Source organism: Acomys minous (genome assembly GCF_964271855.1).
Source record: "Acomys minous genome assembly, chromosome: 1".
NCBI classification, from domain to species: Eukaryota; Metazoa; Chordata; class Mammalia; order Rodentia; family Muridae; genus Acomys; species Acomys minous.
Genome location: NC_140483.1, coordinates 27,059,305 through 27,074,951, shown reverse-complemented (window position 1 = coordinate 27,074,951; position 15,647 = coordinate 27,059,305). Strand labels below are relative to the sequence as shown.

At 47.1% G+C, this 15,647-nt stretch overlaps 1 protein-coding gene across 4 annotated transcripts in view; it reads left to right on the top strand.

Moving 5' to 3' along the window:
• Nucleotides 1-2,837: 2,837 nt before the first annotated feature.
• The window catches only part of ILDR2 (immunoglobulin like domain containing receptor 2), a 61,398-nt gene continuing 48,588 nt past the window's right edge, over nucleotides 2,838-15,647 (top strand). For 3 of the 4 annotated variants that reach the window (XM_084790176.1, XM_084790175.1, XM_084790174.1), the window contains exon 1: nucleotides 2,838-3,210. In XM_084790176.1, coding sequence (XP_084646302.1) covers nucleotides 3,165-3,210 — 46 coding nt within the window. In that variant the 5' untranslated portion in view covers nucleotides 2,838-3,164. The remainder of the gene's footprint in view (nucleotides 3,211-15,647) is intronic. The other variant, XM_084790173.1, reaches the window with a different exon arrangement.

Genomic DNA, 15,647 nt, shown 5'->3' with positions numbered 1-15,647 from the left:
TTTTAAAGAGGATTCAGCTGCATTATTTTATAACCATGTCTTCCTGTGGTGGCTCACGTCTCTACTCTCTGTGTCCTGATTTCCATTCTAAAGTATGCAGCTTTGAAGAAAGTGGACTATTTGTCCATCCCTTCTCTCCACCAAACCCAATCCTAGTTTGTGACTGTCTGAGACCCCTACTCTGGTCCACTGTAGGATCTTGTTCGGACATGCTGGGCTCATTGCAGGAGGAAGTGTGACATGTTGGGGGGTTCAGGCCCCTCCTTTTGTTGTAACCAACCAATCTCTACCGAGAGTCCTGCTCTGCTTGGCTAGTAGTGACAGTGAGGATTTAGCCACAGCATGGGCTAATGTGCAAATATGAACAACTTTCTAGGAAAAGAAAAAGTATTACTTCTTAAAAGCTAAACTTTATTGAAAGTACTCAAGGAAGGGTTTAAAATGCAGATTTCCAGGTTGCATGGTGATTTTGATTTTTATTCTTTTTAATTGAATGTGGAATCTCCCTTTTAAGGAGACTCTGTGCAGAAATTCTGCTGTGCTGAGTGCAAAAAATTAAAGACAATGGGTGCCTCGCTTTTTACTATCCACTGGCAATATGACAAAAGTAGCCCCATTGTCACAGCATCCTCTGCTCTATCCTTTAGGCTGTATGCTCTGGATCACTATAGGTAGCATTAATGTTTTCATATCAACTGTTTATCACCTTGATAGTGATTTGCATTTGGAAGGGGCACATAGTTCAATTTAGACTGTAGCCCAGGGCCCCACCCAAGAACATTTGAGATAGACCACTATGTCTAGTTGTAAAATAAGCATGCTGTATGATACACTGACGACAGTTTCTGGGATGACAGACAGGGCACCGGCATCCTACACTTACTGTGTTATAGCTATTTGGCAATACTCCTGATTCCTGTTGACATATACAAAGGGACATACTCTGAGCACATAACCAAGCTTCACCTCTGTGAGCCTTCACGTCTCATTCAGCCCATCTCCCTATTTCCTTTCTGGATAAACTTGTTCATGTGTCTGTGTCTAAGTTTTGCACAAAATTCTCAATCAGGCATTTTATGTACATACATAGGCATGCAATAAATAGCAGTGCATAATGGAAATACATTGATACTTCAACCCTTTCATGTAGATAAACTTTTTGCAGTGGAAAGCATACATTTTCCCAGGAGACCTAAGGTCAAATTCTAGCTCTGCCATTTACTGGCTTCTTGATCTTAAAGGCAGTAGCTACAATCTTTATGTCCAAGTTTCCTCACTAGGATTAAACGAGGAATCTTGTACAACATCCACAGCCATGCCTAGACCCTCATAAGAAACCTGCAGGTGTTAAGTGCCACTTTTATTTTGAGTATTCTGAGTGCTAAAGATTTCTCTCATAGAGCTTATTAGTCAGTGTTCTTAATGGCATACATTAGAAATCACATTCAAATTAAGTGAAAAGACCATTCATGAAAACGTAGTGAGTGGCTCTAAGACTTACTATGTATGAGTGCTGAAGATACAGATGCAGGCGACTGAGCTGGAACCCAGAGAGGCTACATTGGGACTGCAGCTCAGGTCACACCCCTGCAGTGTGGCCACCTGACCTCCATGCACCACCTCTGGCCCTGGCTCCAGATGTTGTTGCTACCTCATGGCAAAACCAATTCTCCAGTGTCCCTGCTTCTTGCTCCACTTGCTCCAGATGTGAGTGAGAGGTCACCCTGCCCGTGCTGGGGCCAGGGCCTATGCTCCAGCTTTGGTGGTCAGGAGGTGACTAGATTGTCTGGCTTCTGTATTTGGAACTATTCCGATATGCAAAAGCATCTCCCAAGACAAGTTGTGGCAAAAGGCCACCATCCTACCTGTTCCACACACGTCCCTGTGTGCATCACCCCCACTTTCACATGTGTCATTCTTAGGGTGAGGGTATTTCTGCTTCAGGTATTCAAGGTCTCTTTTGGGTCCCTCAGGGCTCTCTCCCTTCCTATAGCCAGAACATGGGTGCCTGCTTCTTAACCACCACCAACCCTGAGCAGCCCAAATCTTGTCTCATCTTTCAAGTGCCATCCTCAGGACTAACGTGCTCCTTCCCTTTTCCAGGAGGTCCTTTCCCTAAGTCTCCCAAGGCTCAATCTCTACAGTGAATATGCATTATGCCACTTACAGTTTGGGCTTCCCCCTCCTGTGGGCCCCAGATGAGGCTTCTCAAGGACCCCGCCCGTAGCCTTAGGTCTTAGCTCTAGGAGAGCCTTGTTATGTATTTGGCAATCCAAGCACTCATTTCTCAGCTCTTTCTCAACATATTGTGACTCCTTTCCAATAGACAGGAGAGACAACTCCATTTTAAAAATGGGCATAACCCATGTAAATGTGTTCTGCAAGTGGCGAATATATAGGTGCCATTTCACTCTCCTTTTTACTCATTTTCCATTAAAAGGCCCTTAAACCACACATGTTTTATCAGAAAGAAATGTTGCATAGTGGGTTTCTCCCTTTGGAGTCCACTTTGGCTGAGTCCTCTTGGTGGGCGAGGGCACAGGAAAACACACACAACAACAACAACAACAACCCAAAACACTGTTCTGCCAAAAGGAGTTGCTAGTCTAAGCCCCAAGAGAAGTTATGCCAAGCCCTTGTAGGCAGTCCCTATCATTCAGTACAGGTGCAAGGCGGTGAGCATCCGCAGACATCGAGTTCCAGCCTGCGAGGTTGCCCGAGCAAAGCGCGGGTGGCAGCCCTCACACGGTCCGCCCTCAAGGGTGGACTTCGCTGCTCCGCGCTGACCTGCGGGGCCCCAGAGGCGGCACGTGACCAAGAAACTTTGGCGGGCGGCGGCGCAGGCGGAGGCGCGGCGGCCGAGCTCCCCCGCGCGGCGAGCTCTGCTGCGGGGAGGCGCTCGCCCCGCGCGCCGCGCTGCCTGTGCGTGCGGGAACGGCCCCCGCAGCCCAAGTGGACTCTGGAGCCGGCGGCAGCGCGCGTCTCGCAGGCGGCGGCGTCCAGCGCCCCGGTCCGGCTGCTCGGCCAGCCCCGAGGGCTGTGGCGCCAGGGACGCGCGGAGCACCGCGCTCCGCCGCCGCCTGCTGTCGCGAGGTCATCAGGTCCTAGCGTGCCAGCAGCTGCCCACTTTTCCTACTCTGGATCTGGATGGGAAGTTGGGGAAGATGGGTAGGGTCATGTTGGGGTGGACCGCTGTCTTCTGGTTCACAGGTAAGGGTCGGTTGCTACAGCGACGGATAACTTTATATGTATTCACATAGTGGTGGTCCACTCCACCCCATTTTCCTCTTTTTTTGACTCTTAAAGGGGCTTAGCCTGCATGGGTGGTGGTGGTGGTGGTGGTGGTGGCGGCGGCGGCGGCGGCGGCGGTGGTGGTGTGTGTGTGTTGGAGGAGGCAGTGGAGAAGCCCAATTGCAAAGGAGCTGGATGGAGATGCAGGTGTTGACTCACTAGACCTATGAGGCTGTTCTTAGGATGTGTGTTTCCCCTCCCGACCATGGTTCTTCCTCGCTCTTTCCTTGAGTTTGTTAGGCTCTCTGAGCCCTGATCAGAGACTGGGGAAAGCTCAGAAGGGGTTGATTCATTAGGAACACTTGTTTTCTGGAGGCGGGGGCAGGGGAGTGTCTCCCCAGCTACTTCTCTACAGAAGGAGGGAGACCGAGGGTCATTCTCTGGGGCTCTCTGGCTGCAGGGGAAGGGGTTTGGGAAGATGAAGAACAGGCTTGATTGGTCCTGGAATTTAAGGCCCCATCAGTCTCACTGGAGCCATTTGGAGAAGATAAAAGACAGCAGATCAAACGCCCCTCCCCCCAGCAGGCTAATTTGTATGGCGGTTCAGAGGTACTGAACTTTGGTGGTGTCTCTGATGCACCTCTTCCTCCTTTTGTGAACTTTCTTCCGTCTGTCTTCTGGTTTTAGAAGAGGCCCGTGTTTGTAACGCTTTGTCTAATTCTGGGTAAAGGAACAAGTGGCCCTGGGGTGGCCACCTCAGAGAGATTTCCCAGAGCAGCCCTGCTGAAAGATAGATGGGACAGGGCTTGGCGTGGGTCAGAGGCAACCAAAGAGATAGAGTGGTCTAGGAAAAAGAATAAGGCGTCAAAAGGTCACGCAGACAGGATCGGGGGAAAGAGAAAAGAGCAAAGAGCAGCAAGAAATAAAAAAAAGTTTGTGTCCTCTGGGGTATCCACCAGGTCCAGGGGTGGGTTGGGGGATAAGAGGGAGTGGGTAGAGATCAAGACCCTAGGGAAATGGGAACCAGCTTAAAAACACCCGGAGTAAATCACCCGAAGCAGGAGAAAAGACATTTAAACAGAAAGAAAGGCAAATGCTCCCCCCCCCATCTTCTTTTACCTTCAGGATGAAATTATCAGCTGCCTGAGCTATTTCCCCATTGCAAATGATAGGCCCTAACCCTCCTCTTGCCCCCCAGCTGGGATAAGGGGGGGGCACCCTCAGCAGAGTTACCCTCTTATCTTGACTGCTCCGAGTTCATCCCTCCCACATTATTCAAATATGAATCATCTAATTCCAGGGTTTGGCTGATCCATGCTTCTCCTTCCTCTGGCCCTCCCAGTGCTTTCAGCCGCCACCCTACGGATCCTAACTCTGTCTCTGTCTCTGTTGCTCAGTTGCCATCTTCAAGGGGGGGGGGAGATTGGGGCTTGCAGCCAGGGCCATGGCTTCTCTGGAGTCAGGCGGTCATCTTAGGAGGGTCCATGAGTCAGAGGTGCTTTTTTGGACCACCCACCCCCTACTGGATCTGCCCAAAGAGGAGTACTCTGGGACCCACAGAGAGTGGGAGAACAACATATGGTCTCCCTAGATGGCTAACAGTTTCTTATGAAGTGAAATCCTATTAGTGGAGGGACCACAGGCAATCTAGTTCAGCCCACCCCTCCCCTAGTTTATAGAAATAGAAGTGCATATCTGAGGTTGTTGGGGGCGCAATCTCAGGCCTCCCAGACCCCAGCCAGCCTTATGTGCGCCAGCTCCACCTGCTTCACTGGGCTTCTTGCAGGGAGGGCTCTGTGGCTTTATTTTTGTTTGGAGGGAGGTGCTGGATTGTCTGCGCCTTCTGCCATCTGCACCTGGAGAGCTGGCTCTTGCCTGGAAACAGGCAACAGGTTACTTATCCGTGTCTCAGCTGTCAGATGGCAGAGGTGATCTGCAAGTGAGGCTGACCCCTGTGATGTCATGGACTAGCCACCCCCCTCCCCACATGCCCTGACCCTTCCCTCCTTCCTGATGTCAGAGGCACTGCTGGACAAGGCGCCTCTCAGCCTCTGCAAAGTATAAGGAGCTAACAATGGCTGCCTGCCGGGGAGGGGGTCTGAAGAGAGACGAGCAGTCAAAAAGCTGGGGAGGATTTAGAGCGTACAAGGAAAGGTAAGAAATGTCAGTCCAGCCCAATCAGTGAATTCTTTCTTGAGACATGGTCAAAAGGGAGGGAGAAGGGGGAAAACGCAGATTAAAACTGAAACAACCAAGGACAAAACACATTCATTCTCTTCCTCCTTCCCTCCCTCCTTCCTTCCCTCTCTCCCTCCCTCCTTCCCTCTCTCCCCTCCTCCTCCATCTCCTCCTCCTCCTCTCTCTCTCTCCCTCTCTTCACTATTCTACTCCCCTGTTTCTGCTTTAAGGCAGGCTGAGCAATTTCTAATCAACACTTCGGTTCTTTCCCTTAGGCCGTAACAGCTCTCTCCTCGCTGAAATCCAGTACTCCTTCCTGCTGTGTATTTAGCCTCATGATTTCTTATTGTCATTGTTAGCACTACTTCCTGCACTAGATTGCTTTTGTTGTTGTTGTTGTTTTGGACAAAACAAGAAGCTTAGCAGCTGCTATTTTAGCAACAGGTGCCATCTAGCAATGAGACTTGAAGGAGGGTTCATTCAGTCTTTGTTCCCGAGCAACGGTGGTGACATTTCGTCATCTTCCCTGGCAGCAGAGGCTGCGAGGAACGACGCCGTGGCTCCGCTCTGGAGACTCTTTCTGTCGGCACTCTTTCATTCACGTTATCAACCCATCCTGAAGGCATGGGCTCAGTTCACGTGGTCTGCGTGCCGGGAAGAAAGCGCCAACAGACACAATCCTTACCCTGAGAGAAGGGGTCAATCTAGTCGGTGGGTGATTCCAACAAGCACTCAGGTTATGTTCTGACGGTTGATGGACCCGTAAGAGCCACACAGGTAGCGATGGCACACAGAATAGGCATATTCAACCCAAAACATGGGATTCCAACCCAAACTGACTCTGAAATGAAGAGGTCGTGGCCGCACTGAGACCTGATTTTCATGCAGTCAGTGGGTTATAGCCATGTCCTAGGTATTGTGCTGGGATTAGTGAAATGAGTAAGACACAGCCTCTGCCTTCAAGGAGCCCTGTCCAGAGGCAGAGACACCGGTTGTGGGACTGAGGACAACAGTACTAGCATTGTGCGAAAGCGGGTAAGAGAAATCTTCCCTAAGAATTGTAAGGTACCTCAGAAAACCTCCTAGCTCAGTCTGGAGGAGGAAGGGAGGGATTGAGGCATGGGCTGTCACCTGCACCCCTTTGTTGGCTGATGACTATGTAAGGATAGTGGGTATCGCAACTTAGAGTGTTATTAATCCCACGAAAAGAAGACCCTCTTTCAGAGATTGCTGGTACCTCAGCTTCCATTATCCCCTTTCATGTCCTGTCTGGTGCCTACGCTCCCTTCCTTCTGTGTTCTGCCTTCTCCCACAGAAGCGACATTGCTTATACCAAAACTTATTTAATACTTTGTCGTCCCCAGCCCCACACTCACCATTGCCCCACCTGGATGTTCCTTGCCGGATTAGAAGAGGGTGGCTATTTCAATACCCTTATCACTCCCTTCAGTTAGGACACATCAGTCCGTTGAGTGACAGATTTACAAAGACTTGAATACTGATGCTATATGTGTTATTATAAGCTCTGGGCTCCTATGTGCTAGTAGTTTTACTCTAGGTACATAGTGCTTTGTTAGCAGTCTTAGTCCTGGAACTTGGTGGATGGAAAGATCCCTGACCTGGGAGGGGAGGGTTGGGTTCAAGGACTAGGTCTTTCTGGGCAGGTTTCTGTCTTGGTCTTATGGTCCGTTAGATGGGTGATCTAGGGTGACTTTATCTGTGTGATTCTGAGTCTGGACTTTTTCTCCATTTAATTTTGATGACCTGGATACCAAACGTCAAGAGTGACCGGTCCATTCATCCTTTGATAATTCTCCCAGTGAAGGAAACTGAGATAATCTCAGTTTTTTTTCAGTGTTTTTCCATCCTAATTTATGATTAGAATGGAAAAAAAAAAACGCCAGCTAGGGAGGAAGATCTATTGTTGAGATTTTCAGAAGGACCAATTATATTTTTACATTTTTGGAAGATAGGGTTGGATGATCTCCAAGGGGACTGATAGAGTGAGGCGAATACTTTGGACCAGGTGGCCTGAATCCAGGCTAGCACGGCCCTGGAATATCCCTTCGCTTTGCAGGATGCACTTATCTTTTCACACCTTTTGGCATGAACCCTTCCTTTGCTATAGTCAGAAACATACAGAGAGGTAATGGCTTGTGGTAGCTCACTCTTTGTGCTATGATGTTTTTCCCTGTGTTGGATGGCTTTCATATACATTAATCTCATTTGATATGTAAGGTCATTATCACCTATTTATGCCCAGGAAGGCCAAAGTTCAGAAAAAATAAGGGACTTATATGTCCCTGGGCTTTTATTTATTACAAAGTTCATGAGATACAATGTGTTACTGCTTTAGCATAACCTGGCTGTTTCAAGTGCCAGAATCCAAGCAGTCATTCTGTTTTGGTTAAGATGCATCAAGCTATAACTCCTGACTTTGGCGAATATACATGGCGACTATTGTGGCATCTTGGGGTTTTGGGTTACAGTTTTTGGAATTCAGGAAAATAGTGCAGGGGAAATAAGAAAACATGGCTGTTGGCTTTCCCTAAATTAAGTCCTGAGGTGTGTGTGTGTGTGTGTGTGTGTGTGTGTGTAGGGGGGAGTGTATGGAGAGTACTCCAGAAAGGGAAGAGCTGTGTCCCGGGGAAGGAGCAGACACTGGTGAGCATTTGGAACTAGGCGTTGGTGTTATACACCCAGGAGCCATGCAAGATGTGGCTGTGCTATATGCATGCTCAAAATCGTGGCTGCTGAGATAGGTTTTTGGCTCTCTGAAAATGAAAGAAAGCATTTTGGAAGACAGGAGTTCTTTAAGGGCCAAGAAACAAGAAAGAACCCAGAAGAACATGCTACTTCCTCTGTCTTCCTTCCATGTCTGGGGCTTACAGGATGCAGTGCTTCTGGCTCAGGAGCAGGGCCCTCTTCACACTGTTACCCCTTCTGTACCCGGGCTTGCCAAGGGGCTGATACAGAGGCAATGTGCATGTGTTGTATGCATGTGTGCATGTATGCACGCTTGCACTCATATGCGTACATGCATGTTTAGGGGTAGGGTTAGAACTAACTGACTTGGATTTATATGCTAAATTAGTATTTTATCTTCTCTCCTTTGACTTTGACATGGAAGGCTAACTCATCTCACAGTGCTAGTTAGATGACTAAAAGAAACCATGTAAAAACTCGAGAATAGTGTTGGGCCTGTAGTAATAACTAAGTACTTCTCGTGAGCCTAGTTAGGCATCTTCCTTAGCATTTTGATGTAGCATCAAGAAATAAATCTCAATCGCTCACTGTTGTTTATCTTTATTTCTTAATCATGTCACATGGAAGCTGTGGGTAGCTGTGGGTAGCTGATGTTGGTAGGCTTGGTGGACTTGACTCAGTACCAGTTGTCTTTCCATTCCAATGATACCCAGTATGGAGGAACAGGCACTAACTGGTTATGATGCTCCACAGTGGAGGGCATATGCTTGGGAGGGGGGGCCTTGGGGGGGGGGAGTACAGAGGCTGTGTGTAGCACCAAACCACACAAGTGCCTTTAAAACTTCTATTGGACATGCCTTATGACCTATCTGCTCATAGGAAAAGGAAATCCTGTGGCCCAGTGGGTAGTCTGTGGAGTTGGAACGGTACTTGTGCCTGGAGAGACCAAGGTGAGATTGGAGAGGGAGCGGACAGTAAAATCTACCACCTGGACTAAGTCAGCTGACGACTGTAATCTTGTCCTTACTATGTAGCAGAATCTTTAGGGAACCTGCAGAATGGAACTATTGCTAACAAAAGCCCCAGGTGACTGAATAGGAGATTCTCAGGCAGTGAGATGTGATTCTGCTGTGCTGTGACTGCAGTGAGAGCAGGAAGCAGCCTGAGGAGACAGCGATGCTTGAGGAGTTAGAAGGGAAGGAGTGCCACGGGGGACAGAGAGATGTGCAGAGGGAGCAGGCTGAGCAAAGGCCGAGAGCCAAGGGAGGACGTGATGTTTCCTAAAAACTGCAAATATTTATCTGTGGTTGAAGCATTTAGTGCTGTAGGAGCAAAGACAAGAGAAATCCCTTTGTCCTTCAGAAGGCTAAAAGGAGTGTTGAAAAAAGAGTCAGAGCCAGGGGAGTGCCATGATCAAGTGTGCATTTTAGAAAGAGCATTTGTGCTCAAGGTAGGGAATAGATTAGATGTCGGTAAGGAACCCTGTAAGGGAAGATTCTGTGTGATACAGAGATATAAGAGATAGATCTGGGGGGGCTGGAGAGATGGCTCAGATCTTAAGAGCACTGGCTGCTCTTCCAGAAGTCCTGAGTTCAATTCCCAGCACCCACATGACAGCTCACAACCATCTATAATGAGATCTGAGACCCTCTTCTGGCATATGGGCATACATACATACAGAACACTATATATCTATAATAAATAAATAAACCTGAGAGAGAGAGAGAGAGAGAGAGAGAGAGAGAGAGAGAGAGAGAGAGAGAGGAAAGAGAGAGAGAGAGAGAGAGAGAGAGAGAGAGGAAAGAGAGAGAGAGAGAGAGAGACAGACAGACAGACAGACAGACAGACAGAGACAGGAAGACAGATAGAGAGACAGACAGACAGAGGGACAGACAGAGGGACAGACATGGACAGACTGACATGATGGTGGAAGTCGGACTGGCTGGATGCAGAGGTTGAAGGGAAAGGAATGTTAGAGATGTGTCCATATTTCTAGCTTGGGATTTCTAGAAATACTATGCGTGGACATGAATTAATATGGAAGGGGAAACACATAAGGGGAGGGGCATGAAAACCCCTCCACTCTCTTTCTCCTGATTATATTCTAATCTGGGCTGCTATAATTAAGGTACCCTAAAACATACTATATCAGTTACTTTATGCAGTGCCGGGACAAAACACCTGACCGAGCACCGTAAGGAGGAATTTGTTTTAGCACACAGTTCAAGGCTTCAGTAGGGAAGTCATGGTGGCAGGAACCTGAGACACTGGCCACATTGTGTCTGTTGTCAGAGGCAAAGGGAGATGAATGCTTGGACTGAGCTCTGTCACCCTTTTATGTAGTCTCTCCAGCCTATGGCATAATTTGGTCTTTAGGTTGGATCTTCCCACCTCCCTTAACATCATCTCAATAATTCCTCCCACACATGTCCCGGAGTCTTACCTCCTCAGTAATTTTGGGTCTTATAAAGTTGATGATCTTACCCATCACACATGGTAGCTAATATAAAGCACTTTATTTTTCCTCTCTCATTACGGTTTGAATCTGTGGGGCTCGGGCTACCATTTCCAGCATGTGATTCCTAGCTGTAGGCATTTCTTCGGAAGAACACGGAAAGTAGAGTTGAAGGCAAACAGCTTGCTAGCAGAGAGGTGACCTAGAAGCTGTACACCTTACTTTTTTACTTCTTAAATGTAGACACACGGCCACAGTTAGCTGCAAGAGAGTCCAGGAAATATGTAGTTCCTCATGGTTTGTCTAGCCAAATGAAAACCCGGGATGTTCTATTACTAAAAGAGAAGAAATAGTTGTGTCTCCTTCTTTAGCAGGATGAACTTGGATGTGCTCGTGTACTACCAAAACAGAGACTAAAGCTATGTATTTGGGCTCAGGGCTCAGGGGGAGATCTAGACAGGAAATACAGACAAGTTGATAAAGGTTGATAGGGGCTTTCTTACATGTTCCCTACCCTGTCGAAATGGCTGATGTTTGACCCACCTGAAAGGTCCAGGGTGGTTGCTAAGGTCCCTCTGCACTGCAGGATAAAGACTGACCCTTTTCAGCACTGCTTTGGTCCCATGGGAACAGCACACAAGCCAGCTAGACATCAACCCTAGTTCATTTCAGATCTTTGGATGATGAAACAAATCAAATGGAGGTGTCTGTTTTTTATCTGCATAGTGGTGGCAGAATGGGAAAGCATGGCCCAGCTGGGGGCATAGGAAGTTTGCTTAATGAGTGGCAAGCGCTTTGTACACAGGCATTAGAGCCATTAGCAGCAAATAATAACCAGGCCATGAGCAAGGCCTCCCTGGGTGTCATTGACCACAGTCCTATCTGAAATGGAGACATGGTGTTATCCCTTAAAATTTTAAAAAGGAAAACATACTAGAATGCTAGCAAAAATAAATAAATAAATGTCTTAAAATGTTTTACTTGGTATTCCCCTGACTAATGTAGATAAAGGATTCAGGAACTGAGGTAGTAAAGAAGAGACCCTGGTTCTAGCTGGTTTAAGCACAGAAGAAAGACTTTTTTTTTTTTTGAAAGAATCTGATACTTAGGGAGCCAGTGGGAAACTTAGAGAACAAAGCTCAGAAAGTAGGCAGGCATTAACATGACGTCTACTATTCTTAGCAAAGACTTTTTATTTTACTTTTTAACCTTCGTTGATCAAGAAGATGGCTTCTACTTCCAGAATAAAATCACCAAGCTGCGTTTTCTTTGTCTTTAAAGGTTGAATGCGCAGTCTTACTTGGCTGGGCTATGGGGCTGGCCCCACTGGAGATACGTGCATCCCTTCCATTCATTTGCCTATATTTAGAAAGCCTGCCCACTAGTTGTCTCTAATAAAAACTGTTTTGGGAGATCGAGGCAACATGTTTAAGGTGTGAGGCCGGACGTGGTGGCGCACGCCTTTAATCCCAGCACTCGGGAGGCAGAGGCAGGCGGATCGCTGTGAGTTCGAGGCCAGCCTGGTCTACAAAGCGAGTCTAGGACAGCCAAGGCTACACAGAGAAACCTTGTCTCAAAAAACCAAAAAAAAAAAACATGTTTAAGGTGTGAAAACAAGTGATACATTTCTTAAGTCTTAACTTGAAGGCAGGAGAAGGAAGGCTTGAATTGCCGTATTGGACGAAGACGCACCTTAGCCTGTGGGGTGCTCTGGGGAACGAGAAACTCGTGGAGTCTGCCTTGGAGACTCGAAGACTTAAGGGATGGGTAAGCTTCATACAAAACCTCCAAAGGTGCTTGTCAGTGACGTCAGTGACCTTTAGCGGCGAGTTTGCTTCCCTAAAATGGGGGTGCGCTTATAGAGCCGCTGCTCAAAGATGCTGGAAGAATAGCTAACAAGTGGGGAATGGGAATTTGACTTGAAAAAAATAAAAGGGGGTGCTAAAATAAGAAGAGCTCTGCTTTAGAGTCTGCTTTTGTTACTTGCAAACACAGTTTGTCATATATAGAATTCCTTTCTTCACATGAGAATTGGGGCAGGACCCTAGTTTGCAGGCACTGTGTGTACTTGGAGATGACGTTCCCCATCTGAAAATAAACCAGGAGGGTTGCTACTGTTTTGAGCTGTCACTACCCACTTTTACTTTTAGGCAGCTGCCTAGGTGTTGGCCAGAATCTGTGCTCTGCACTGAGGCCCACCTGCTAAGAAAGATGTTCAGACTCACGGGTTCGTGTGTGCATTCATTTGTAGATTCACTCCACGTTTTCTTAGACCTAAGCTACATTCTATGGCTTTGCTATATGTTGGAGTTACAGACTCAGTGAAATCCTGGCAACTAACCTCAGGGACCTTAGAGTTGAAAAAAAAAAAAAAAAGGTTTGGATTAAGTGTACCAAGATCTGGAATTTGTCTTTTCTTTGTGTTGCTAGAACTTCATGAAGTGTTTTGAATGCATTTTGACAGAATTAAAATACTCTAGGTCAAAGTTTTCTGGAGACCAAGGGGACAAAGTACATGCAAGAAGAGTTTAAGAGTGATGATCCCTCCTTTGTGAATGTAGAAAACTGTCTGTGATCTTCGACAGCCCTGTAGTGCTCCCTTTAGTCCGGGATTAACTTTTTAAAGGAGACCTGACTTTTACAGGTGTGTTCTGTGCCACACCCACTTCCCTGCCCCCCTTCACTTATTTCTTTGTCTTTTATCACTTTCTTCTGCCTCTTGTCAGTTTTCTGGAATGTCTACCTTAGTTTGGAGGGTGGAACAGATTCTCTGCCTCTAAAATGATTACGAAAACTAAGTTGCTATCAGTGCCAGAACTCAGGACATCAGCCTTCCTACTGTGTGCTGGTGGCCCTCTCAGAACATCAGCCTTCCTAGTGTGTGCTGGCACCCTGCTCAGAACATCAGCCTTTCTACTGTGTGCTGGTGCCCTGCTTAGAACATCAGCCTTCCTACTGTGTGCTGGTGCTCTGCTCAGAACATCAGCCTTCCTAGTGTGTGCTGGTGCCCTGCTCAGAACATCAGCCTTCCCACTGTGTGCCAGAGCCCAAGCTCAGAATGCCTGTCCTCCCACTGTGTCCCAGTACCTGTTTCTGTGTTTGCCACACTCCCCGCCCCCAGTGCTTCTCTATGGCCCCAGGAACGCCTTTCAGCCACGTGCCCTTATTTTATAGACAGTGCATGAAGAATGTATAGCTGGAGTACAATGGGACCAATCATGGATAAGATCTGTCTTTAAGTTTGAGCTTGTATATGTGTCTGCCATGTGTATGTGGGTGTACCTAAAGGCCAGAAAAGGGCATTGGATCCTCTGGAGCTGGAGATAAAGGTGGTTGTGAGCTGCCCAATGTGGGTATTGGGGACTGAACTCAGGTCCTTTGGAAGAGCAGCAAGTGCTCTTAACTGTTGAGCCATCTCTTGAGACCCATGGATAAGATCTTATATCATACCAAGGCATTGGGATTTGGGGATTTTATCCTGGAGAGAAAGAGGAATGAGTAGTCTATAAAGCAGGAAACTGAAATGCTTAGATGATAATGTATTTTTAAAAAATACTCTAGAAACGGTGTGACATGTAGATTGGGCTAGAAGTAGGGGGAGATGCTCAGGACACAGTTCTCATACCCAGGTGGCAAACACTCCCTTTATAAAGTGATGGTTAAGAACTTCAGAGACAGTCAGCCTGGGCCTCAGGCTGCTTGTCACCTGCCACCCTGATATATTAAGCAAGGTATGCATATTCTCAGAGCATCAGTCTTTCACATGTAAAACGAGCATGGCAATAACGTCTGTTTTATAGGCTTTTGAAAGAATTCATTCAAATGCCTAGGAGAGGGGCTTAGCACATGACGTCATACAGCTATTATCTGGGAGGATGAACCAGAAACTTGGTTATAGTGGGAACAGAGAAAATTCAAGTTTGAGAGGTAATTACACTTAGACTAACTGAAAGGGGTCAAAGGCAGTGAACGAACCATCAAAGCTGAGGCTTTGGCCTGGCCTGTATTCCTTACTTTTGGCTTGCTGTGACCACAATTAAATGAGGGCCAGAACATTTTATTTTAGCTCATAGTTTCACAGGGTGTCAATCCATTGTGGGAGGGAAGGGACAGAATCGTCACGTGACTCAGATGTGACTCAACTATGCATAAAGCGTTATAAAAAACATGCAAAACCCTTTAGAGAAGTGGCTGCTATGGGGATCTGGGGAAAGAGAGTTGAAGTTCAAGGTAGGGCGACCAGGTTGCAAATTAGCACGCCAAAGAGGGAACAGTTTCTGTATGAGGCAAGCACAGGGTAACAACAAGAGATGCCGTCAAGTGGGCACAAGGAATCCAGCCTCTCACCCTAGGCATTAGGGTTAGGGCCAGAAGAGAAGTTCTAGATCTTTGTCCAATTCCTGATGAGTTGGAAATTGAATGCTACTCACCTTTCCACTGGAAACCTACAAAGTGGAGACAGGGACTGTCATTTTTTAGCCTTAAATCTTAACAGCTGTGGTCCTCAAAAGTCTGATAAACAGACACTCAGAACTCCTGGCCCTGTCCCTTCAATTAACCCAGCTCTGTCTTTAGTACACGGTCCCATTGCACCTGCATGTGCATCTGTGCCCATAGAGTGTGCATGCATGTATACACACACACACACACACACACACACACACACACACACACACACACGGCACTAGCTAGTCTGACTTCAAGGACATGCACTAGTGAGGTGATAAGCATAGCCTGACACTATCCCTGTGGAACTCCTGACATATTCCAGCATGCGTGTGCATTTTCTGCCTGCACTTCCCTTTTCACAGCCAGCATCTCATGGCTATCTGCTCTTACCTGGCTTGGGGACCACAACTCCATGGAAGCCAAGATACTTCTTGATAGTCATAGCAACAGCAAAAGCGGTTGCATACCATCAGTGCTTAATATATATCAGCTGATACCATAAGTATTTAAGATAAAATGTCATCTAGCCTTCAAACAGCCCAATAAGACTGTTACTATTATTATGGTTTTACTCATGAGAAATTTGATGCTCATGGGTTGAGTAACTTGCCTAAGGCCATGTAGCTGG